This window comes from Elaeis guineensis, chromosome 11, assembly GCF_000442705.2.
Source record: "Elaeis guineensis isolate ETL-2024a chromosome 11, EG11, whole genome shotgun sequence".
Taxonomy (NCBI): domain Eukaryota; kingdom Viridiplantae; phylum Streptophyta; class Magnoliopsida; order Arecales; family Arecaceae; genus Elaeis; species Elaeis guineensis.
The window spans coordinates 68,956,782-68,984,362 of NC_026003.2; the positions used below are offsets into that span (position 1 = coordinate 68,956,782).

General features: G+C 38.1%; 1 protein-coding gene across 1 annotated transcript in view; it reads right to left on the minus strand.

Moving 5' to 3' along the window:
- Positions 1-27,581, minus strand: part of LOC105035113 (BEACH domain-containing protein C2) — a gene marked incomplete in the record, with an annotated part of 97,910 nt that overhangs the window by 5,778 nt on the left and 64,551 nt on the right. Inside the window, 12 exon segments of the mRNA XM_073245534.1 lie at positions 1,737-1,853; positions 1,946-2,032; positions 2,119-2,187; positions 2,279-2,353; positions 2,425-2,508; positions 2,630-2,699; positions 5,285-5,427; positions 7,544-8,035; positions 8,156-8,299; positions 8,379-8,924; positions 12,211-12,405; positions 27,384-27,468. Of these exon segments, the coding sequence (XP_073101635.1) occupies positions 1,737-1,853; positions 1,946-2,032; positions 2,119-2,187; positions 2,279-2,353; positions 2,425-2,508; positions 2,630-2,699; positions 5,285-5,427; positions 7,544-8,035; positions 8,156-8,299; positions 8,379-8,924; positions 12,211-12,405; positions 27,384-27,468 (2,107 nt within the window).

The following is a 27,581-nucleotide window of genomic DNA, read 5'->3' on the forward strand; positions in this document are numbered from 1 at the left end:
TCTCAATAACAATCAGATAGTTTCCTTCAAACCCAACATGCAGACAAACTAGAACATCACATCTATAATCTGCTATCTGATTTACTCTCCTCAAATACATAAATAATCCAAAAAATGAACAGAAAAGCAAAAAAATAGAAATAAGAGGAGAAAAGGTACAAGAAGATAGAACAATAGTGAGATTGAAAGAAACACTCTTGCTTTAATTTTCAATGCAGCCGCTATTCAAGTGTCAGATAATAAAATATCGTAGATGAGCAGCAGGTTTACAATTGTAGCACAAAATATCGCACCCAGATTCTCATCAGCAAATAAATATTCTAGGAGACTCGAGAGTTTTTGTAGTTTCTATTGTTTTTTATGAGATTTTTCCAATAAAAAATATATAGTACCTTCTGCTTATTTCAAAGTAAGTTGTTTGACATTCAATAAATTTTACAAGTACCATGTTTTTCCAAGACAATATGGCAACATGATCCAGTCATGTTTGTTGTAACAAAAGTTGTTAATATACTCACAGAAAATATATTTCATTCTTGCAAGTTTTAATTACTCTGCAAAATCTTAAAACTCCTAAAGAACCAGAGAGATTTGAAAATGAGGTTACAATCATAGCAAAGGGAGGTTCACTGTTTATCAATATGGGCTGATCAACATAGGCCCAAACACATGCCTATGTACTATCCAAAATACCGTTTACTGTTTTACGTTAAACTTAGAAGAAGCACCATGTTCATAGACTAAATTAATCATTTCCAGTTCTCAGCAGCTTGATCTAGAGTTGACTTTCACAGCTTCAGAATAATTATCCTTTCCAGAAGAGATCACATACTCACTAGCATCTAAATAGGTGACCCCCAAAAGCATCAACGATAAGAGTGGAGAGAGAACGGCTAGGTATCATGCACATGCGCACACATATACATAAGGCACATATACATGAACACATACATAAATACCTATATGATGCATGTATATGTATTTGCATATATGGGAGGACTTGAGAGGGATACAAAATAACTCTTCTCTTCTAGGACAATCCTTACTCCTCTATATTTACATGCTAGCAGAGCCAGTAACTCCTATTTTGAGCACTCAAGCAGAAAAGGCAAAATTACATCAGGAGTAAGCATTACAGCAGAGGAGATAATCTCATGTGAAGAGGCCTAGTCTAGGCTCTCTTCTAAAACCTGGATACCCTACATAACATGATAAGAAACACTAACTCTATAAAAAGCATCAAAGGTAGAGCAGCTCAATGGTCAATGCCTTTAAGGTTAAACTGCAGTGCCCAAAGCACATGAATAATACCGGATACTCAACCACATGGCAGGAAAACTTTGAATGATAGGCTTAGTCATAATTCAACTTCATCAATCTCCATGGTGCATTAGTCTGTTACAAATTTATTAAAGGAGGCACATACAACTAGTTAACTCTGGAGTTCTAATATTTTATCAAGTTCAATTCTATGATATTTTTCACGACAGTGTAGATCCTACCAGATGAAATCAAAGCAAAAAGTTCTATAATATTGTCAACAAAATATCCATGCTACAGTATGGGGAAACAACAACTTGTTTTGAGAAAATTAGGCAAAGCAAATGAAGGCATGCAGACATAAACAAGAGGAAATGGACATAGGTCATGGATGCACAATATACATGTGCATGACTCTTGTAGCTTTATGATGGCCAAGATGATCATATAGGTTAAACTGGAAAGAAAATAATTACCGTTCCAGCACTAGAATAATGCGAACCATAATGGAACTTGGGGATAACTGGATCATCAAAGCTGGAGTACCTCTCTTGGAACTTCGTTAGTCTTTCAGGATTCAATGCACCAATTGGCTGCATGATTATATTTAGTCTGGTCAAGTGTAGAAGTGAATTGTAGATAGTAAGAATAAGCATGACCTTGAAAAGCAAAATAAGAAGTATACCTTTGAAAGATCTCTGTATGAAGCAGGATCCCCAAGATCCAATGTCTTTGAACAATAATCTGCCAGGATCCATGGGAAAACGGGATACTACAAAGAATAAAAGGTTATTCAGGAACTGACTTATAAGGAAATTAATCACAACATGACTAAAAGAAACCATCCAGCAAACTGACCTGGGTGATGTCATTGTAACTGCGCCCAGCCAGAGTGTTGAGTTCCATTAAATACTCAAAATTGCTAATCTGCAGTAATGTGATTGTACTTCACTATTAACTTTTAATCCCTAAAATGTAACAACTATGGAATCAATAGGAATACAGCACTATCTTTTACCTCCCACCTTGCCCAACGTTCCATGAGCTGAGTTCTTTTGAGAATTTGTTCAGGTCTCTGCAAGCAATTAAAGAGCTGCAATAATGATTGATATGAACTGGACCACAACAATGATAAATTATTCATCATAATGCAAACAAAAGGACCTGTGTAGCCAGATATATATTATTTAGGTGAGGAGGCCGAGCTTGAACAATAGCACGGTAGGCATTCTTGCGTCCTTCCATACTCTGGATTAAGTTGCAAAAAAGGTTCAACATCATTATGCAATATGATGGCCAGTTGCAGCAACCATGTCATGTGATCATGAAATATGAGAAGAGAAAAAAATTGTAGATCACATAATTTTACCCCAAAGTCAAAGAAAAAATTTGACCGGTCCACCATAAACAACTCCAAAGCACTCCTTCTTAAAAGATACCTGCAAAGAACATGTCACAGAATGGCAGACCATGCTAACCAGTAAATACTTTAAAAGTTAATGGGATTGCAGAGTATTCAATCAATCAAAGAATCAATATTACCCATATAAAAATGTATTTATGGTTAAATACATCCATCAATCATATAAACATGAAAAACAACTATACACTGCGTATTCTCCAGCAAAAATCACCAGAACTAGAAGCACCAAAATAACAATTTTCTCTATTACAACTACAAGTATCTATAAAACCATATATAAGAAGCAAAACCACTATTAGCACAAACATGAATTGGTAGGAGTCTTCCAGTAAATATTTGTAAAAATCGCATTCATGGTATTCTGTGCAACTATATTTCAATATACACACACACACACACACACAAGCAGCTTGTTTCTTGAGTTGCAATTTCACTGTTTTATCATACACAATGATGACAATGTCATGGTCAAAGTTGCCCTCTTAGTATCAGCATAGTGATTGTTTGACTGGAACAATCTATAAAAGTTTAATCAACCCAGAAATAATTGAAAAGACCCACATTTCCCCGGAAAAGGCTAGCCAAAAAGTTATTAATTAGGGTACTTAGCACAGCTTAAGCACCCAAAGCAAGGCCAAGGATCCAATTTAATAATTTCTTGCTAGCCATTTTTGTTGAAGTCATGGGTCATTATAAATGGTATTAAAGCTAACATAGTCTGCAACCCGTGTTTAGGCGACATCCCTATTAGAGCTCCCCATGAGCCAGTCATGTTGTTTGGGATTAGATCCTTCTCTTGGCAAGGATGCTAGGAGAGTGTGAGGACCCATGCAAGCATGTGTTGAGTCCCACGTTTAGCATCCATTAAGGAGGCCTTGGGTAGTTTAGCAAGGCGAATGATCCCAATAGTAGCTTCTAGCTAGCCTTTTTTGATGACGTCCCAAGTCGTTAGAAAAGTCGTTAGAAATGGTAACAGAGGACCTAGTCCACAGCCCATGCAGCTAAGGGACACTAATAGCACACGCCCCTTTAAGGCTGGCCATGGGCTAGCATGGTATTTGTCATCAGGCCCTTTCTCTAGTGAGAATGCTAGGGCTTAAACTGGGAGTGTCTTTCTTCCAACATTGGGCATGCAATGGAGAGGTCTTACATACTTAAGTAGGGCCGAGGACATCAACTAATAACTTTCTAGCTAGCCTTTTTGGCTAAGGTCCTGATCTTAAAATAATGCTGAACACATTGGTGCATTCTGAATATGAATAAAAATAGGCCCACAACATAGACTAAGGAGCTTGCCTTCCATGACATGCCAAATTATCTTAGCATTTTGTCAACAGTGTTGCATATTATCCTCTAAAAGAAAAAAAAAGTTTATAGAGGTCAACATCAATCATCTATAAACCAAATTTCTCCTAAAAAAAATACAAGGAGTCCAAAAATTATAAGTGCATGCAAGTTTGCAAGTTCAGTTTGGGTTTTATTTCAACCAAAGCAATCGAATTTCAATTTTAGTAGTTTCCAATAGTCTCAAGGATGTTGATAGAAAAGTTAGAAAATTTGGAAAAGAATTTAAACAATCATGAAAATCATTAAAAATAGAAAGTATAGGAAAATAATGTTACAAATAATAAATTAGGCACTTTTTCAAAGTTCAAACATATGAGATTATTTGGAACCATTGCATGTATCATTTCATAAAAGTTATCTTTTGAAAAACATAACATTAAACATAACATAACATTAAACATATATAATATGTAGTATTATCAGATGACGACTAAGGGCTTACATGTAGTACATGTATTGGTACCTCGCCTCATGGTAATATACCAATATAGTCAAGTACCATAAAGATATGATACACCAACTAGTGCAACATATCTAAGATATCATGCCATGTGCCAATATTGTATAACACAATACTAACACGTACCAGTACTAATACTTCACCAGTATAGTACAATATGACTGCTGCAGACCAATATGCACTAGTACTTCCATCCAAGGTTTGTTGTACTAGTTAGTACTATTCCAACTGGTACGTAGTCTCACACCTTACCGACACTCAATCCGTCTCACTTTCTCATACCGTACTGCATACTGATGCTGTAATAGGATGGTACTAGTACGAGGTCCAATACCAAGACCACAAACCTTGCTTCTATCCTTAATCTAAGTAATAACAACTTAAATGTCTCAAGGAATTGAACTTTTTGATAGCCAAAGCTATATTAACAACATTCTCCTTCCTCTAAATACCATTAAAACTTATACTTGCAAAGCTTCCTACAAGATCAAGAAACAAATTCTTCTTTCCCTCAACAATAACCAAAAAAAATTAAAGACATACTTATTACATTTGGCCTTATAAGTTAATTTCAGTGGAAACTCAGACCAGTAAAAACTGAATCTTTTCTCTCTTCTGGATTTCAAGTCTTAACAAAACCGCAAATTATGGGGGACATCTTCCAAAAGGAAAGATATAGTGCACCAAACCTCTGTTTTTTTCTTGCTTTAGAAAACATATTAATCTACATGACAAGAAGACTTCCGAGGACAGACTATAATTGACAATAAAAATAATGGTAAAACCACATTTACCTTCTACTGAACATTTGATGAAGGGATGATATCAACCAGCTTCGATCCTTGTCCTGCTCTTCAGAACAAGCAGCCACAGAATCCTCCATTGAAGTATCCTTGGTGTGCTCATCAATTATGAAATTGATTCTCTTTGTTGTTATCTTGAAAATGGCAGAGTAAATTTAATTTTTATGAATAAAAAAATTACTAGATGCTGTAAAATGAACTAAATAATTCAGGAAAGAACAAGATAATTCAATGAAATTTCTATGATGGAGCACTTTGATAATATAATAATAAGCAATATACAGAGTACAGATTTTTAAAATTATAACATATTTCCTAAACAAAAGAAGTTTGTAACACGAGTAATTTGGTTAAAGAGACCTAATAAACCAACAACCCTGGCATTATTTTAGCTCCTATTCACTTGACTGTATTTGGCTGGAAAAGAAGGGTTGGTGGGCTGGATAAACATAAGATAAATGAAAGACAGAAGAACATGATAAGTCTATTTCCATTTTGCAGACAATGACAAAACCAAGGTTCATCATATTGACTCCTACCAAGGTTTCAGGAACCGATACCGAGACCCGTACCAGTTTCTGCTCGGTATGATATGGTACTGTACCATACAGTACCAACCCGTACCAACATTAAAAATCAAAAAAATTCCCACCAACCACCACTACAAAAAAAAAAAAAGAAAAAAAAACATGCTGAACCATATTGAACCCGACCCATGTCGCACCGAACCGGACTAAACCATCTAGTTTCATGCGATTCGGGCCCGTACCGTACCGAACCAACCGGTGCAGTCTGGTCCGGTCGGGCCATGTACCGAAAAATCAACCTGAACCATACTGGTTCCCTGCCGGTACAGTACGGTATCGGGTGTACCGGCCCGTTCAGGCTGGTACAGAATACCATGACTCCTACACTCCTGTACTAGGCATAGCACACCATAACAATAACATACCCATATGGTACCAAAGTTCAATACGATACAAAGGACAAGCTAGCTTGTACCAACCAGAAAGTACCATTTTCGTTCAGTTTCATGTTGTACTGATCCATACCACCCAATTTGAGTGGTACCATAGCTGAGTGTGAGAACAAGGTCTCTCAACCCTATGTCAGTATGGGAGATCTACTGTACCATATCTGATGCACCATACCATATCCAGGGCCGGCCTTGGGGCAGGTCGAATTGGGCGACCGCCCCAGGCCAAGGTCCAGGCCCAGGCCCTGTATTGATATTCCAATGGGGTGCAAGAATGACTTTCTACAATATTATAATAAAAAAAATAATTACATAGATTAATGATGGGTTTTATATGCTACTTAACGAATATATCTATAAAAAATTATTGCACGTAAATTAATTTTTTTAATGATAATTAATATTTAAAGTATGTTAATTTTTAATAGAGAAAGTCTCATTTTTTTATTTAGCCCCAGGTCTAAAAAATATCAGGACCGGCCCTGACCATATCATACTAGATGTACCATACCAGACGTATCACACAGCACTGATAAGGTACAGGTGCAATACCCTACACTGGGTAACAACTCGGATATCAAGTCATATGTCTGAAGAAAAATTTCAAGTGTGAAGCAAAGAGGACATGGTGGCAGAAGCAACATGTCTAGAAGATCCAAAGTTTAGCAATTACACAATGTTTAGACCTTAGAATACTGAATTACATGACAAACGTATTTTGGTAACCATAAGATCTAGGGATTCGAGTCTGTAGACCTCAATTCCTCTAATTCTTCCTATTCCCTTTTAATCCCAGCCAATCCCCATAACCGCACCAGGTTCCACATCCACCAATTGGGAATCTAAGCAGGCTGGAACAGTAAACCACAAAAAATAAAATTTCGATATTGAAGATTTAAAAGTTGCCATAAAAATTTCATTTCAAATCAAACCACATGGAAATAGCACGAACAATAGACGAAGCTTGTTAGGCATGCCTAGACATTCTTTTCCACTGGAACCCAAACCACAAGTGTTAGTTATATGATTGTTACAAAAACATGTGACATAATATCTTGTGAGCTCAGAAAACTCTTAAGCTTTCAAACTCATCAATTCAGATGAAAACTCAAAACTGCAACGGAATATTTGACAAGAACACTAGATTAGAGTATACCAGCACATTCAATTCAGGTGAATATTAAAATGAGCAGGATAGATGTCCAAAAGCTTGGACCACTGGATATCAGAGCATAAAGCCTAAGCATAAGCATAAATGTTACATATACACTTACTTGGAAGGTTCCATGTACAACCTTCAAAGGCCGGACCATCAGTGAAGCTAGTTCAAAAATAATTCTTTCATCAGTTTCACTGGGAACATACCCAGGAGCAACCACTGATGTGGATTGAACCAAATTTTGATCACCAGAAGCTCCAGAAATTCTAGAATCTAACGGTGCCTTTGAAGATTGATCTGCAGCTGAAGAAAGCCTCTGGTTGGCCATACTGTTCTCAGTGCTCTCATTTTCCATCTGCTCATCGTCTTCATTCCTTTCCTCCGCTGACATTGCCTCTGGTATTATAATGGAAGCTGTGGAAGAAAGGTTGGTAGTCAATGAAGCATCAGGATCAGCACTACATACATCTGATTCTTCACCATATTTAACATGCAATCGATCTTCATAATCAGCAGCTGCACCCAAATGGTCAGATCCCCTGTAATTTCTCTTCAAAAATCTTCTCATCCTTGAAGAACTTTCTGTAAGATCTAATTTCCAAAAAACCTGCAGATCAAAACATCCACAGATTTCCTAAATATAATATTTTTAGGAAAAAATATGATACAGAAGAGAAAAGAAAATACAGTGTAACTACAATAATTTAAGAAATAAGACTAGACATACATGCTCAGGATTAGATAGGAAATCTCCAAAAGGTCCAAAAAGCCCACTCATCTCTATTAGGCAACGAAGAAGCTTCCTCCATGCACGAGTCCCAGTGGATACACGATATCTATCTAATACATCAACTTGTGCACGCCTATCCATCTGCAAGTCTGAAAGCTTTAATATGCTATACTGCTAGTTAGAAACATGACATGAGGAAGAAGCAGCATGCCAAACATACCTCCATGCGCTGCATGTTTCTTCCTGAAGCAAAGCTTGTTACAAGGACTGCAACATATTTATAGGACAATGCAGAAAAGAAATCCCTCCCTGATATTGATTTTGAATCAACTGATTGAAGGCATTCTGTCCAGGCAGCACCCATGGCTTCAGATATGTTCCATCTCTTTGCACGCTCAAAATCACTTGCACTCCTCCTTTGTGCTGATGTTGCCATTGCTACAGCACTAAGACCTCTTCCAGAGCCAATCTTGGCATTACGCTCCAGATCACGAGCAGCAGCCAATGCAGCTGCCTTTGCAGCTGCTTTATCCTTTGGTCCTGGTGGAGATTTGTTAGGTGTATCAGGAGACTTCTGGAAGCTTGAAAATGTATTCAGTCTAGTTGTTCTGCGCTCAAGCAATGATGTGTCACGCTTAAGTGGAGTACTTGCAGATGTCACAGTTTCTCCACCACCAGCACCTGCAGCAATCATTGCTAATGCCATTGCAGCAGGAGGTGATGCAAAAGCAGCAGCCCAGCCAGGTGATATCATTGAAAGAGCGGCCTAAAATGACATTAGCAAATTATTAATCAAGAAATTTTACCATATTTTCCAACCGAGAGGCTCAGTTGGGCCATCAATGATGTATTACAAAGAAGAAATAATCAGAGAGAATGGAAAAAATATAGAGCAATATCAATATTTCATAAAAATGGCAATGAGAACAACCTGAAGCAGCATTTAGAAAAATGGCATCAGGGAAATCCAATTTAAGAGGATAAAGCGCAGAAAAAAAAATATCAAGACTATGCAGGGAATACAGTAGAAGAAGACAAGCTTGACCGTAGAATATGGTGTTGGCTTTACAAAGCAATTTGTACCATATTAACCAATCAAGGACCTGAGTTCAGCCATCGATGATGTATTACTAAGGAATAGAAGAAATATTCGGAGAGAGCAAAATTTAGAGCAATATCAATATTTCATGAAAATGGCAATAAAAATAACTTGATTCCACTTAGAAAAAATAGCATCAGGAAAATCCAGTTCACTATTTAAGAGTACACAAGCTCAGAAAACAAATGACAAGACCACGCAAGGAATACAGGTGCAACAACTAGTGCCAAACCACAAGATTAATAAAGTTTCGAGCATATTTTTTACACGAAACAGTTAAGGTATAAAATTGGAAATGACATTGTATGAAGTTAGACAATAAACTTGTTATTACCAGGCAACGAACTGAAACCATGCCTGGTACATCAGCAGTAAAGTTCAGATACTCTGTTGGAACATTTGAACAAGATATTTGGCACATTATGGTACCAAAAGAACAAATTTGTTACACAATAAGAGACTCTAGAGCACCGTTCGCCGAACCATCCTGAACCGGATGGTTCCGATTGTTTTAGAGCTGTACCAGCGGCAAACCGAGATGCTTCAGATAGGTAAATTGAGACACCCAACAAAGGAAAGCGAAAGAGAAGGAAAGAGAGGAAGGAAGAGAGAGGAGGGGAGAGGAAGATGGGATGATGCCGTTGGAGGCCGACGGTGGCCCGCCGATGCCGTCGGAGGCCCGCAGTGGCCTGTCGAGGCCACCGGAGGGCCGTAGAGGCCTCTATAGCTCGATATCGCCCGATAGGATATTTAAACAAAAAAGAAAGAGAGAGAGAAAGAGAGGGGAGCGACAGTACTGGAGGGACGTGCAACCAACAAAGAGGATGCCGGAGGGTGCCGGGCGGCTACCATGGCCGCACCCCTATTTCATGCTTGCGGCGCCGCAGGCATTGATTATGCCGTTCGGTGGCCAGATGGCCGGCCGGTGGCCCTCCGACGGCCTCTCCGACAGCTTCTCCCTCCTTTTCTTTCTTTTCTCCCCTTTTTCTGTCTCTCTCTCTCTCTTTTCCTTCTCGGTTCCCTTCTTCTCCCCTGTGTTGGTTCGCGCCAGTCCGATCCAGTACAGACCTGTACCAGCTCGTACCGTTGGCCGGCCGGCACAGGTACAGGTTCCGGTTCTAGTTTCGGTTCCGGCTTCCTTGCTCTAGAGTCTAGAGTACGTCACAAGTATAAAATGTTGGCATGAAAAAACTGCATACAATCATATCAAACTGTAGATCATTAAATGCAGGGTTACAGACCTCCAGATCTGTAAATTTTGTGTACTCAATAATCAATATAGCAGATGACAAGGAACAGGTCATCATTACGATTCCATGCATGAATAATAGGCATGCCGCAAGCATTACATGTACGAACATTTACTAAGTACGCATTAACACAAACTATGGAAGGGGTCAAGATGAAGTACATGCAAATTAGCAGGTAGCAATCTAAAATTTTTCAGATGCACCTACATATGCAGAGTGCACTAAATGATGTCTCAAAATGAAATCTTTGTACAATGATTTTTCTTATTATTATCACCAACTACATCATAAGATAAATGATAACAAACTCCAAAATTATTTACTTTGGAAATAGATCATCTAAATTAAATAATCCATCATAAAATATAAATCATATCAGATAAAAATATGTAGTTAAACGCTTAAACCTAACTTCAGGTCTAATTAAAGTTTTTAGTAGGACTGGAAATGTTTTACAACTAGTTGAAGCACATGAATACCAGACTAACAAAAATAGTGCACTGAAACATATCCCAAAACCATATCATACATGTTCATAAATTGTCTAATAGCAGTGTACGTTTTTGGTACTCCCTTAATTAGTCCATAGACAGAAATAGATTAAGAAATATATGATCCAAAAAGACTATCACATAAATTCATCAACATCAGTAGCAATCCATGTTAAACATTATTATACCAATCAGTGTCATCCTCAAAATGTTAGCCAGTTTGAGTTAAGTAAATGATTAATTTATGTGCAAAATTAGATAATTAAGTATCGGCTGGAAACTGCTTATGGTTAGCAATGAATGTTACATCAATTCAGATACTCAGGCTACACAATAATGCCTGGGAGGTTGGAAAACTAATACACAGGCACCATAATAAATTAACGGCAAACACTTGGTTGGAAGGGACAAGCGAGGAGAATATCAGAGGAGCAGCTATAAATAAGAATGTCCAAAACCCTCATACAAACCAAGGATCAGCCGAAGAAAACGGAAGGAAATCTATCGCACACAAGGATATCCAACAAATAATAAAAAAGGTAAAAACTGTTTTGACGAAACACTTAGATTTTGATGAAATAACCAATATGATTGTTGCAGGAGCTCTTTTGCAGATTATTGACTTAAGTAAGGCGTGTAGAAAAAAAATGGACCCATAGAAAACATGCCCACAGAAGCTCAATATCTCAATGTTGATAAGGCCAGATTCTAGAAAGCCCTTAAAAGAACATTAAATCACTTGTTTAAAAAAAATTAACAGAGTTTCAGTGATAACACTAAATAATAAAGGATAGCTAAATTTACTCTTGCAAGTTAACTCCCTAAAATCAACTGAAACTGCCAATGCATCAGCAAGGAAGATTAGACATGAATTTCAATCAAGAAATGTATGAAGTTTAAAAGCCAATTTATTGTTGAATTACAATCAAATAAATCATGTTCAATTAGCTTAACTTTTATAATAAAATTCTCAAAACCTAAGTAAAAGAAACCGGAATCTACATTATATTTCATATAAGTAATCCAGAAATTTGTCGGAACAAGAAACTGGTAATATTTTTGCTGGAAATTAATTTCAACACCATGGAGATCATTAACAAAATTTGAGGAAAAACTTCATGATTCCTAGGCAGCAAAATTCCAAGTTATATAACAATTTGAGGTTATGTGTATAAAAAAAGAATAATTAAATGAAAACTGTAATTTAGTCACCTCCACTGGCAGTGTGTCTGCTGCCAAAGCATAATCATCAACAATGAGGGGATTTTGACCATCTGAGGAAGTAAGCTCATGAATCCCAGCCAAGAGGGGTCGCCACCGTCTTAGAATGGCGACAAATGGTGGTAAAATTGCCTCAACATACTGTTTTCTAAGAGGTTCTCTGTCCCTGCCAATGGCATGCCATACCTGCACCATGAGATTGATAAATAGCATAATCTTTTTCCTTGAAGATGCAATGATCTTATTAAAATGATCAAAAATCATACATGGGAATAATACTGCAGACTAAGGAAATGAAAGCATTAGTTGGAAAGTTTCTAATGCAGTAACTGCGGTGATACTAGGAAAAATAAGAGGACAAACTATCTAATGCAGCTATTTTTGACAAAATGTACAGGATGATTTTTTTTTAACTATTTGGATCTACGGATGCACTATTAGTCTAGGTTTGAAATCTTGCAGTATAGTTGTGTCTTGGTCACATAGTGGCAAGGATCATTGTTCTGGTAACAGGGCCATATCGGTGGGCCAATGGCATGGTTCGGTACATCCCCATGCTGTTTCATGCCGAGCACATACCAACACAACAGAAAGGATGGAAGAGATGGAGAATAGGAGAGAGGAAAAGCATGAGCAGAGAAGGGAGTACGAGAGAGAAGAAGGGAGGGAGAGAGGCAGTGAAGGCTAGTGAAGGCCGATGGAACATGGCCTGACATGGCAAAGAGTGTGGGGGATGGGGAGGGGGAGGGGGAGAGAGGGAAGGAGAGAGATGGAGGTAATCGGAGGGCCAAGGATTGGCACAGAGGGGTGGACGAGGGGCTCTAGCATCCGAACCCTTGTTTCGTTAGAAGTAGGGGTCTGTTAGGGCCCTTTTCTTATTTTACATATTTTAAGTAAAGTCGGCAACCCTTTGCCGCTTTACTCATATTTTCAAAATAAAAGACTTTTTTTTATTTTGGAAAACTAAGCAAAGTTGGCTAGAGGGTCGCCGAATTTATTTAAAATGTGCAAAATAAAAGAAGGGTCCCCGACTAGCTCCTGTTTTGAACGAAACAATCGTCTGCAGGGCGGCCCCTCCTCTGTCCCTCCACACCACTCCTTCACCTCCAACGGCCTCCATCTCTCTCCCTCCCTCCCCACTCTCTCTTTTCTCCTTCCTTTCCTTCTCCCTTTCCTTTGCCAATTTCTCATTTTGAATGCCAAAACCATCTCAGTCCACCAGCACGGCTTAGTATGTCTCGAACTGGGCGGTTCAAGGCGATTCTGCATTTCTTACATAGTGGCATGACATGTGGAATAGTACAACCCAAGGATTCGAGTGTCACAATATAGGGGCATACTGGTTTTTCTAAGGAACAGTATAGTGCATATAAAACTGAAGGATTCAAGTGAGACTTGGGACACTCGAGATGCTCATGCAAATCTTTCAGCATTTCTTGATCTCCTAAGGTTCCTATAGAAGAAAGAGATATGGGACCAGTCATAGTCAGAGCTATCTCAAATGAAGCATCTACATAATGTTTTTACATCTTTGCCTCACTTCCACGATTTTGGATAATACAACTTTATACAATATAGACCATCATATCTTTCACATGTTAGCAAAGCACTGTTCTTACCTCATTTGTGTCTAGCGAAAGTAAGTATCCAGTTCCCTCTCATGTATTTCTTTCAGATGCATAAGAACATGCTCTCTAATATTCTTCATTGATAGTTCAATTTGGTTTAAAATTTACGGGAAATCATCACTTGTGTTCCATTCCACCTTTTGTGATCTGGCAGGTTATAAGACACCATTGTGCTCAACATCGAATTATTTAAAATGGCAGCAATTATTTACTACATTTTTGGACTGCTTTTTGGAATCATATGTAGTTCTCCAATGCTAATTTAAATATGCTTTCTGGTTTGCCATATACGATCTCGGTTTATGTGCTATCTACAATGATGCGGCATTCAGATAAATAATTGTGTTTCTAAAATGAATATATGATATACAATCTCACTTGCCGAACAAAAAATTTTTACATATAACATTTTGCTGTATAGAACAATGCCTCCAATATGCTTACATAAGCATTTAGTTGGGGGTTCCATCCTACGTAGGATTTTGTTACAACCATGGTTTTCAGAACCGTCCCGAACTGGGTGGTTCGGGGCGTACCAAACCGAACCTATGGAAACTGAGACGATTCCGACAGGAAAAACGACGCACACCAATGCCAAGGAAGAAAGAGAGGGAAACAGAGAAAGAGAGAGAGAGAGGAGGAGAGGGAGAGGCCGTCGGAAGCCGATGGTGGCCCTCTGTGGCAAAAGCCTCAACAGCTCGATTTGCCCAATAGAGTGTTATATGTATGCCCTAGAAATCAATCTGACTGATACATTGTATTCTTTTTAGGACATAAATTTGTACCTAACTTATTTATTCATTAATAAAATTAGGTATTTTTATATCCATTCTTGTGTTATGTGTCATTGAATCGTCCAAGGAATTAATAAGCTGATGACACATTCTTAAGAGTTGAAAAGTTGAGACATGTGTCATTGATGGTTAATTCCTAAATTGCTCCCGATCGATGGATCATTACAGAGACGATGATCGATCCAATAAAATTGGTACACGGATCGCTTTTCTTGGATTGATGAGTCTTCAGTCTACAATGTGGAGACACTGGAGCAAGAGTGTAGGTGGCTGTTAGAGAACAACGGTACTGAGCGTGACCAATAACGATAAGTTATTTGATGTCTACTGACTCATCAATGACTTTCTCGATGCTGTGGTTGTGTAAGTAGTTTTTTAACCTACGGTGCCTTAGCTATTCACAGTGAGGTTGCTGTAATTTGATTGATCTCCTAGTCATATGAGTCCTTACGGTATATGTTTGCTACAGTAGATTCAATGTAGACGTAAAATGTGCACTTAGATGGGATCTACCAACCTTAGTAGAAAAAAAAGTCCTATATGATTTATGAAGCTGAGTCTTAAGACCGTGACCATGACGTTGTGATTAATGCAAAAAGATTTTCATGAAATCTCACGATTTAAACTCGAACTGATTAAATCTTACATATGACAAATGATGGGATTTGACGAGTTTTTCATAACTTTCATCTTGTTAGAACTCACGATAGAAGAATTGAATCATATGTTAACTACATTTAGAGGTTTATTTCCTTCCGTTCAACTGGCGACTACATACTGCTAGACGTCACTAGTGGATTGTGAGACTCATAAAGACCACCTTGAGATCGATGATCTTGATTGGAGAGTTGGAATTGTTCCAATCTATTGAAAAAAATTTTAATGATACTGTTGATGGAGATCACAGTATATCTTACTATCAGACAGAATCGAACCTATTAATCCCATATAATAGAGATTTTGATTTGATCGAATAAATGATTCATATTTTTTGAAGCGCAGTTGGATCCAATTATCAATATGATTAATGATTGGACTGATTTGTAAAAGTTACAAAAAGAGGACTTACTAAGAGTTAGTGAGTTAAAAGAGGATTTAAATGCAACTGTTGCTATGTAATTTGATTTGATCAAATTGGAGTCGAATTAAATCAGATTTAATCTGATTGAATTTGGTTTATTGGGTTTTCTGGTCTAAATAGAAGTTAGACTTATTCCTAATTAGATTTGACTCAAATTGGATTCGAATCGGATTGGGATCTCAGAGTCCCAATTGGACTAGGACTCTCTCACCTTTCTCACACCAAAAAGGAGGTGCACAAGAGAGCGCGCGTCTTCTTGCGTGCATGAAAAGAAAGATGGGGCGCACATCCCAAGTGTTGGGTGCCCTGAGACTCTCCTCTCTATCTATCCTTATCTAGCATTTAAAGTTTGAATTTGATTCAAACTTAAAATTCAACCTCCTGATAGGATAGGTGTGGGGATTAAAAGGAGGGCTTTTCTTGTGTGAGATGAGAATGTCTTTCACGGTGAAAACCAACGCCACAAAGAGAAGAAAATTAGCACCTCCCCTTCCTTCTTGACACCATAAAGAGAGAGAGGATCGCTTCCTCTCTTCTTCTTCCTCCTCTTTCGCGTGAAGGTGTTCACGCATCATCTTCTCCCTCTTTTTCTTCTCATCTCCTTCAACAGATCTCCTGTGAAAGTAAGTATAAAAAAAAGAAAATAGATCCAACTGCTGAAGGAGAGAAACCTACAACGAAGCTAACACCCCGATGGTTTCAAAGGCACCTGAACGAGATCAACTCCGTATGGATACCTGTAGAGGCCAGACGCATATGCGGCTTCAAGAAATCTCAAAGACAACCACGGATCTCAGATCGCAGTGAAGAACTACCCACACAAAGGTATAAAATCGGATCTTATTCCTTATGTTTCAAATTTTCAGATCTCTAAATCTTATCTCATATGATCTTATTTAGGTATTTTGTAGATTAGATCTAATGCATGCTAATTAAATTAAAAGGAGTTTTAATTTGATTTTTCATGTTTTATTTTTAAAACCTACATGCATGAAAACACCGACTTTTCTAACAATGGTATTAGAGCCATCTTCATATACATGAGATTAGGATTTAGATCTGAAATTTAAATTTGTAGTTCTCATATCTAAAACTTTTGATTGCTTTTTAACATCATTCTGACATAAGATTGTCCTGGCATAACGTTAATCCGTTATGTTGCAATGGTTGTTCTAGAATGATGATTGAAAACCATTTAATGATATGATTTTAATCAGAAATTTTCATATTTGATTTTTCTTTTGTACATGAGATGTATGTTGTTATTAAATCTAAATTTCATGATTGCTTTTGACATCATTTTGATATAAGATTGTCCTGACATAATGGTGGGATCCGTTATGTTGCAAAAATTATCCAAAAACGACGTTGAAAGTCTTTTGATGTTAATGTTAGAGCTGTCAAAATGGGCTAGGGCCCATGGGCCAGCCCATTTGGCTCTAAAAATGAGCCGAGCCAAGCCAAGAAGGGCCGGGCCGGACTGAAAACTTCTGGCCCATTTGTGCAAGTGGGCTTTTTGGCCCAACCCCTGTAGCCCATGGACTGAACCAAGTTAGGGCCGGGTCAGCCCATGGGCTAGCCCACACCCTCCCTCTCCCTCTCGGTCCCTGACTCCCCGATGCAAGAACCCCCTCTCTCTCCCTCTCAATCCCCGACGGCCCTCCCTCCTCTCAGCCCGCCCTCTCCTCCCCAGCATACTGCCGCTCCTCCCTCCTCTCGGCGGTCCCTGCACCCCTCCCCACGCACCCCCCCAACTTCCCTCTCGGTCCCCAACGCGAGAACCACCCCTCTCTCCCTCTCGGTCCCCAACTCCCCAGCACAAGAACCCCTCTCCCTCTCCCTCTCAGTCCCCAACGGCCCTTCCTCCTCTCGGCCCACCCTCCTCCCCGACGTACCGCCGCCCTCCCTCCTCAATCCTTTCGATGGTCCATGGTGCCCCTCCCCGCCCACCCTCCCTCCTCTCGACAGTCCCCGATGCCCCTCCCTCCCAACAGTCCCTGGAGGAGAGAAGCAGCGGTGATAGGTGGTGATAGGGAAGTGGACTCACCGTGTGCGATGTCGGGCGGTGATAGCCAATAATGGAGCGGTCCGAGTGGACTCCGGCCCTAAGAAAAAAAAAGAAAAAAAAAGTGGGTTGGCCCAGCCGTAACCCACAGCCCACGTGGACTAGGGCTGGGCTGGGTTTTTATAGCCCCTTTTAACAAGTGGGCCGAGCCTAGCCCGGTCCCCATAATCACAGCCCACATGGGTTACGGTCAGGCTGGGCCAGGCCGACCCATTTTGACAGCTCTAGTTATTGTTAATCTAAAATTTTTAGATCTATTTTTCATATATGAGATGTATGATGTGATGTTTTCATATCTGAAATTTGTTTCGAGATCTAAATTTATTCATGCATTAGGCCTGAAATTTGTTTCTAGATTTGAAACTTTTATGTTCATGCATGTGTTCATGGGTAGACCAAATGAGGTCTGTAATGTGATTACATCTGGGGTTTTCAATTAGCACATGGAGTCGAATCGAGAAAGGCAGTTGATCGCAATAGGTCAAGGAGTTGATTACGATTAGATCAAGGGTGCTTGAGATCAAATCAATAATTGTAGATGATCACATTGATTAACATCCATTTGTTTTCAATTGATTAATCCAAAGATCCGATTCTAGCTTAGTAGCTCGAGCCTGATTCACTTAAGCTAACCCATTTTGAAATTGATTGACCAATTGATATCTAAGACAAGTGGTTGAACAGTGGTTACTTAATTAAGACCATTGCTTATGCACAGGAAGCCTCCCACCAATCTTCACTTATCAGACCAATTTGATTGATTAGTTTTGAATTAAGTGCTTGATGATTTGTGCTCTACCCATGCCCTTTAGGATTAATTATTTGCCTGAGATGTAGATGATTAATTAGATGAGACCTAAATTAACTTAAATCTCCTCGCGATATATTAAGTCTAATGGTCTTCCACTATTGTAGATGTGTGGATGTCCTACTGGTGTTGATTGTTCTCGATTGGATGCAGTGATTCAGTTACATCGAGAAGACGCAACCACTCTATTAGCAAGAGTTGCTACGAAGTGAAGATGAGATTCGACCCAATAACTGTTAGGTGAGGAACCCAATGACAGCTTTATACTGCTTTTGAACAGTGGATCTGACTTAACTAAGGAATGGGGCCAACAACTGTTAGGTAAGGCCTACATGACTTAGAGACCGAAAATCGCTGCAACATGCTTGAGACGTATTAGACAAGAGTTATCTACTCACTGATTTGCGTGTCATCAATAACTGTTAGGTGAGGTGTACGTAGATCAGTCGGACCATCATACCCACTTGAAATCCTAATCGCATAGGGGTTTCCGTTTCTCTACCAGAGGGGTTAAGAGATTCAATGAAATAGTGGGAGATATTTTTATTTTAAAAGATCCTAAAACAAATTTAAAAGATTAAGTACAAATATCTAACTAGAATCTTTAATCTCACAGTTCACCATGTCAGCTTCCAACCCTCTAGCCCGAATTCTTAAGTCCAACTGATTGATCGGTATGAACTACAAAGACTGGCTTAAGAACCTCAGAATAGTTCTGAATTCAGAAAGAATAGGCTATGTACTTAACAAGGACCCCCCCTGCATTACCAAATCATCCAACTACTGATCAGCATGAAGCGCTGGACAAATGGATGGATGATGACGACAAAGCCAGGTGTTATATTTTGATATCGATGTCTAATGAACTCCAATGCCGGCATGAAAATATGCAGACTGTCAGGGCTATGATAACTCACCTGCAAGAATTGTATGGTGAGTAGAGCCGGACTGCGCATTATGAAGTGTTTAAAAGACTTCAATACTAAGATGCGCGATGGACAGTCGATCCATGATCATTTTCTGACAATGATTAAGAACTTGGAAGAGCTTGAGAAGCTCGGCATGACCATACATAAGGAATTGCAAGTAGATTTGATCCTGCAATTCCTTCTTAGTTCATATGGACAGTTTATAGTAAACTACCAATATGAACAAGATTGATAGCACTTTGTTTGAATTGTTAAACATATTGGTGACAGCTGAGGGGACCTTGAAAAGTTCAAGAGGCACTGTTCTTGCTATGGAGTATGCATCTACTTGCAATAGAAAGTCTACTTGGAAGAAGCAGAAGCCTGCAAAGAAGCAAAAGTAGGAGAATAAGTCAAAGAAGGACACTCCTAAGAAAGCGGCTGACAAAAAAAAATGTTTCCACTATAATGTTAACGGCTACTGAAAGAGAAACTGTCCTGTATACCTGAAGAGCCTAAAGAAAAAGAAAGATGACACCTTCTGAAGGTATGTAAGATCTGCTCGTAATTGAATCAAATCTAACGGTTTCTTCTACTTCTACTTGGGTCATAGACTCTAATTCTAGTACTCATTTATGTACTTTAATGCAGAATCTAATAGAAAATAAAGGACTGAAAGAAGGTAAAATGACCCTTCGAATTGAAAATGGAGTAAAAATTGCTGTTGCCACCGTTGGCACCTATCCTCTACGATTACCATCTGGATTTAGATTAATTCTTAGAGACTGTTATTATATACCTACTGCTAGCAAAAATTTGATTTCTGTATCTATACTAGCACAGAATGAAAACTTTTTAAATTTCAATAAAGACTACTGTTCCATTTATTTCAAAAATAAAATAGTTACACGTGGTTTTTTAATTGATAGTCTCTGCCATTTATATGTTGATGTATCTATGAATGTATCTGGACAAATAGTGAGTATCGTAGGATCTAAGAGACCTAAAAATAACATAAATCAAAAATATATGTGGTACCTTAGACTTGATCATATAGGAGGATAGAATAAGCAAATTGGAAAGAGATGGGATCCTTGGCTCATTAAATTCTGAGTCATAGCCAGCTTGTGAATTCTACCTTCAAGAAAAATGATCAAATTATCCTTTGTAGGATATGAGGAAAAGACCACCGAGATACTTGCCTTGGTACACACCGATGTGTGGCTCATTTGATGTGCAGACCAAGGGTGATTACCTCTACTACATTACCTTTACTGATGACTATTCACGGTATGGGTATGTGTACCTTATGAGATAAATTTATAGTATTTGAAAAGTTTAAAGAATTTAGATATAAAATAAAAGAATAAACTGAAAATCTCTTAAGATTCTTCGATCAAATCGAGAAGAATACCTAAGTGGAGAATTTTGAAATTATCTCAAGAAAAATGACATAGTCTCACAATGGACACCTCCTGGTATACCTCAACTCAACGAGATATCGAAAAAAAGGAATAGGACTATTAGATATTGTCCGATTCACGATGAACTTCATTGATTTACCTTTATTTCTTTGGAGACATGCTTTACTTTTTGCAATTTATTTATTGAATATTCCCTCTAAATATGTTCCTACCACGTTGTTTGAAATATGGCACGATAAGAAACCAAGTCTTGGTCATTTCAAGATTTGGGGATGTCCAGCTCATATCAAGAGACAACAGATGGACAAGTTAGAAGCTAGATCTATGAGAGCTCATTTTATAAGGTATCCTAAAGAGTCGTTAGGATATTATTTTTATTTTTCAAATGATCATAATGTGATTGTGAGTCGTCATGCCATATTCTTGAAAAAATAATTTATCCAAGATGGAAGTAATGGGAGGCAAATTAAACTTGAAGAGTCTTTGAAGAGCAACGAGTCGTAGATCCTATAGAACCTATTAATGCTGAGCTAGTAGATGTAGTACCTCCTCCACCTCATAAATCTAGAAGGATCTTCCGTCCTCCTGAAAAATACATATGTATGATTATAAAGGATGTAGAGAAGATGTTCCTCGTAGGAGATAAGGATCATAAAAATGATCGTAAAACCTACAACGAGACGATATCAAACATCAACTCCAAGAAATGGTTGAATGCTATGAAATCAGAAATTGACTCAATACACTCCAACAAAAAATAGACCTTAGTAGATCCATCGGAGGGTATAGTACCTATTGGATGCAAATAAACCTACAAAAGAAAAATAGTTACAAATGAAAAGGTAGACTCGTGACAAAAGATTATAATCAATGTGAAGGTATCGACTATCAAGATACCTTTTCGCCTGTGGCTATACTAAAATCCATCCGTATACTACTTGCTATTGCAGCTTTCTATGATTATAAGATAAGACAGATGGATGTGAAAACTATACTCCTGAATGAATATCTTGAGGAAGATATCTATATGAAGCAGTCTTTGGATTTCACGTCCAGTAATGGTGATCACAAAGTTTGCAAGCTGCATAAATCCATATATGAATTGAAGCAACCATCTCGGAGTTGGAACACTCGTTTCAATGATGCGATCAAATTATTTAATTTCATCAAGGATGAGGAACCTTGTATTTACAAGATCAGCGAGAGTGCTGTTACATTTCTCATACTATATGTGGATATCTTCCTTATTGAAAATGATATTTTCATGCTTACTTTGATCAAGAGATGGTTGTCCAATGAATTCTTCATGAAAGATCTTGGAGAAGCATCCTATATTCTAAGAACAAAGGTCTATAGAGATAGATCTAAAAAGATGCTTGGCCTTTCATAGAAAATGTACATAGAAGAAGTGCTGAAGAGATTCAGCATGAAAAATTCCAAAAGAAAACATTTATGTCTAAGGAATGGCATTCATCTTTTCAAAAAAATGTGCCCTAACACACTTGAGGAGATTCAGCGCATGAGCAAGATCCCTTATGCTTCGACTATAAGAAGCCTCATGTACACCATCTTATGTACACGACCTAATATAACTTTTGCTGAGTGTCGCGAACAGGTATCAGTCAAATCTAGACAAAAAATATTAGAAAGTTGTGAAAAACATCCTTAAATACTTGAAAAGGACTAAGAATTTGTTTTTAATTTTTGGAGAAAGATCTAAGTTGTGGATTGAAGAATACACTGACTCAAATTTTGTCTGATATTAATGATAAAAAATCTACATCATGATGTGTTCTTGTACAATAGTGGTTCAACAAGTTGAAAGAGTTCCAAATAATCGATCATTGCAGACTCAACTATGAAAACTGAGTATATCGTTGCCTTAGAAGCTGCAAAGAAAGCCTTCTCGTACAAAAATTTTATTGCTAAACTTGATATTATGCCATCAGATACCATTACACTATACTGCAACAATAACGGCGCCATAATCCTTGCTAAGGAGCCAAAATTTCATCAGAAATTCAAGTACATTGAATGACGATTTCATATCATACGCGACTATCTTAAGAAGAAATACATCGAAATGCAGAGAGTTGACTCCACGGACAACGTGGTGGATCCACTGACTAAGCCGCTTAGCCAGCAGAAGATTAAAACCCATCTTGAGAAGATGGAACATAGATTCATGACGGATTCGCTTTAGTGCAAGTGGAAGATTGTTAAATGTATGCCCTAAAAGTCAATTTGACTGACACATTGTATTTTTTTAGGATAAATTTGTACTTATTCATTAATAAAATTGAACATTTTTATATCCATTCTTATGTTGTCCTTGAATCGTTTAAGAAAATAATAAGATGACACATTCTCAAGAGTTGAGAATTTGAGACATGTCATTGATGATTAATTCTTAAATTGCTTCTGATCGATGGATCATCACAAAAATGATGATCGATCCAATGAGATTGGTGCATGGATCACTTTTCTTGGATAGACGAGTCTTCAATCTATAGTGTGGGGATACTAGAGCGAGAGTCCAGATGATTATTAGAGAACAACGATATTGAGCATGACCAACAATAAGTCATTTGGATGTATACTGACTCGTCAATGATTTTCTCGATGTTTTGATAGTATAAGTAGTTTTTTGACCTACGATATCTCAACTATTCACAGTGAAATTGCTGTAGTTTGACTGCACAAATACTTGATCTCTTAGCCATATGGGTCCTTGCTGTAGAGGCCGGACGCGTATGCACCTTCAAGGAATCTCAAAGACATCCATGGATCACAGACCGCGATAAAGAACTACCCACGTAAAGGTATAAGATCAAATCTTATTCTTTATGTTTCAGATTTTCAGATCTCTAAATTTTCTCATATGAAGGATCTTGTTAAGGTGTTTTGTAGATTAGATCTAATACATGCTAATTAGATTAAAAAGAGTTTTAATCTGATTTTTTGCTGTGTTTTATTTTTAAAATCTGCATGCATGAAAACACCAGCTTTTCTAACATAGAGCTGCCGCAACAAGCGAGAAAGAGAGAGGGGGAGGCCATCGGAGACGAGAGTATGCGACAATGGAGGGGCCGTTGGAGGTCTCCGAGTGGCTGTCATGGCCATCGGACGGCAAAAGCGACGCGGTCAGATTCACAGTCGCGGTCGCAGAACAGGGGCGACCGCCTTTGTTCACGCATCGGCCCTTTTTCAAAAAGGAAGATGAATAGTGAAGCCGGCACTTGGTTTGCCGACTTCACTTTTTAAAAATTTTTTTAAAAAAATTTAAAAACAGTGAAATCGATAATCGATTTGCTAGCTTTATTATTTCAATGCTTTTTTAAAAATGCTCAGAAGCAGTGAAGTTGGCAAACCCATTGATAGCTTCACTATCGTCAGGCTTTTTTAAAAAATCCCTTAAAATACGGGGCTTAAAAAAGCCCCCTGTTTCACTGCCGCAAAGCCGGAGGTAGCGTTTATGCCACCCAACAGCCATGGCGGCCTCTCTATCGGGCCCCCCTCGGTCCGATTGTTCCTCCCTCTCTTCTCTCTTTTCTCCCACGGATGACGCAGAGCCGCGATGGCCATGACCCTCCAAGGGCCTGCGCAGCCCTTAGGTGGCCACCGACAGCATCTCCACCGCCCCAACCTCCTTCCCTCCCCTCTCTTTCTCTTCCTCTCTTTTTCTCTCTCTCTCTCTTCCTCCTATCGGGTTTGTCCTTTCCTTCATCAGTTCGCATCGATCCGATTCGGCACGGGGCCATGCCGGACCACGCCACCAGCCGGCCAGAACAACCACCGGTACCAACATTTAAAATCTTGGTTACAACCATCCACCTTAGAACCTAAGAAAGATCGACAGGGTTAACATTAAACAGGTTTTTCAACCTCAACCCTAAGCCCGCAATTTGCCATCCCTCAACCCAAATCTCCCTTTCTCTCTCTCTCTCTGTGAATATTTCATCCAGGGTGAGTGATAACCTAGATGCAGTGTAGACAAGTTGAAATCTATAGTGGCACATAAACAATCAATGCATACCTCAACTTTACAATCATTCCAAACTCAATGAGGTTAAGACTGACAAATCAGTACACTATTAAACCCTATTTCAATACTCGAAACAATACATTGTAACATGTACTGTGCCCTAGTACAAATGATACTAGCAAAGTAGAGGATACTGGAAGTGATCGTTGAAAATGGCGTTTTAAAATGTGGTGCATGCAGCTGCAATCCCCTGACTACACCACATTCGTTATGTGCAGCTATGACATGAAGACAGACCCACATATGGGCCAAAAAGGTTGTTCACTTGGAAATCTAAGATGCATATGCAGTAGGATTAGCATTTTGAGACTACATATATGAACTGCTAATGCAAACACATAGCGGCCCCTTATCATGCAGCCACATATGTGGCGACCATAACACTGTGCCCATGTGTAACCCACTTGTATGTGGGACCTTTTTTTGGGAACAAGGCAGGTTTAATATGATGATTGGATTGGATACAAAATTTCACTCGAGTTGAACCAACATATATTACTAATACCAATATACTTATTATATTATAACTACCATTACTACTTATTAGAAATTACATAATACAAAAGTAAGCACTCAATCTTTAGATGTTATGGTAATTAATATTACTGATATCACTGTGTTTAATATATCTTTAAAAAATATTTAGAAATACCATAGATATGCTTTGCATATGCAGTCCAGCTTTTTGATGGCTGATATACTGCAACCATCTTTTAAAATATTGGTTGATAGCAAGATAATCCTTTACATCCTACATAGTAAATACAATGAGCTACGAAGTTCATGACGCATGAGATTGTAGCAAAACTTCTCTTTTGTATTCCTCTCATTCCTTTAAAATCCTCCCCTTTTGTAATTGATGAAAAACTTCCATGGTATAAGTAATCAATATACACAACGATAGCCACTAAGGTGTTTCGGCTACTTCACAGCCTAGGCACCAACAACTCTCAGATGTCTCAAGAAAGGCAGCTACTAGGGCATTTGGTTGCTGAAAGGCCATCTGGTGCTTAGGTTGCTGCTTTCAATATGGCTCAATATTTAATAGCATCCCAGTAAATTTACTTATTCTTATTTCAGAATGATGAAAAAGAAACCCTAGTTTTGCTAGGATTGGATTTTAATGACTTCAGAGAGTACAAAAATGAGGTTATAAATTCATATATCAATTCATCTAAAATGCATAATCTCTTTTCAATAAAACATGTTGATGGCTTATCCAAATAGCATCTAGAAAAAACATGTGCACAAAAAAAAGTGCGTATCTATTTATCCATGTTTAACTAGTTAAAGAGATAACCACTATCCAACACGAGTTTTGCTGTTTGGTAACGGATCCGTACTGGTACCTTCCTATTACTATATTGGTACACCCATTACAGGGGCCGGTTTGGCATATGGACACTTGGTATGCTTTTAATACTGCATACCGCTTTGATACCAGTATAGTTGCTGGTATGCACCAGTTCGGCCTCATATGGCAAATCACAATCCAACAAGTACACGATGTTCTCATTAATCTCCATCTTATCCATGCTCTCATTAAAGCATTGCTAAAACTAATCAACTACATCATGGAGGCTAAAACAGTCTTTTTTCTGATACATGATGCAGCATATAGTACAACCTGTGCAGGCGAAGAGAGAATAGCAAGAGATGGTCATTTCCACCTATACTGTTCTAAAGCAACAGTAAAACTCCATACAAATTGAAAAACAAGAAAAATACATTGCAGATCATAAAATGAAATCCACATTTTACAGTTTTTCATTTTAGCACATCTACATCAGAGCATTCTTGTCTTTATTACATCCAATACTTCTAGCCAAAAGTTAGTGTCAGTGATCGTGCTTTATGGTTCACCAGCTGTGCCAATTATGCAACTAACACATGTATCCCATGTCCTCCCCATTAAAGTTATAATAACCTTGTATATCTCTCATTTCACCTAAAAAATACATATGAAAGATGCAAAATTTAGTAGTGCTCTCTATAAACAATTTTCAGGGGAAAATCTAACAATATTTTTATTCCTCAAGTTCTGCATCATATCTCTGTTTCAAATTTGTTAATATTTAAGAAAGAAAGGCTGCTACCCCAAATAATGGATTCCTATTATAGGAACGCCAACTTGATAAGAGAGAAAAGAAAAGCAAGTTCCAGTGTTTCTAAAAGAAATAAAATTATAGTGACAGTTTAGAAATTTAGGCAAAAACAAAGTAGCGCAATTTACAGATTTATTTGGATAGATCAGTAGTACCTTAGACTCAAATAAGTAATATAAAAGGTCGTGACATGGTTGCAAATTGAAATCTCTGATCATGTTTAGGCATATCACTAGATCATTCTCAGAAAGAGAAGTAAATACCCCTTACAGCGAAAAAGTGTAAGAAACAACAAATATAACTAACCTCAGAGTACAGGACAGAACATGCAACCAACACCCTTTGTCTCTTTGATTCAGATATTGGCATGTTCAAAATTGGTGCAAGTACACTGTACATCAGAAGAATATTATTAGATTAAATTTTTTAAATAACCAACCCTCAGACAGCATGATCTACAAAATTTTGATGCAGCAGAACAGCATCGACAGTAAAACAAATTAA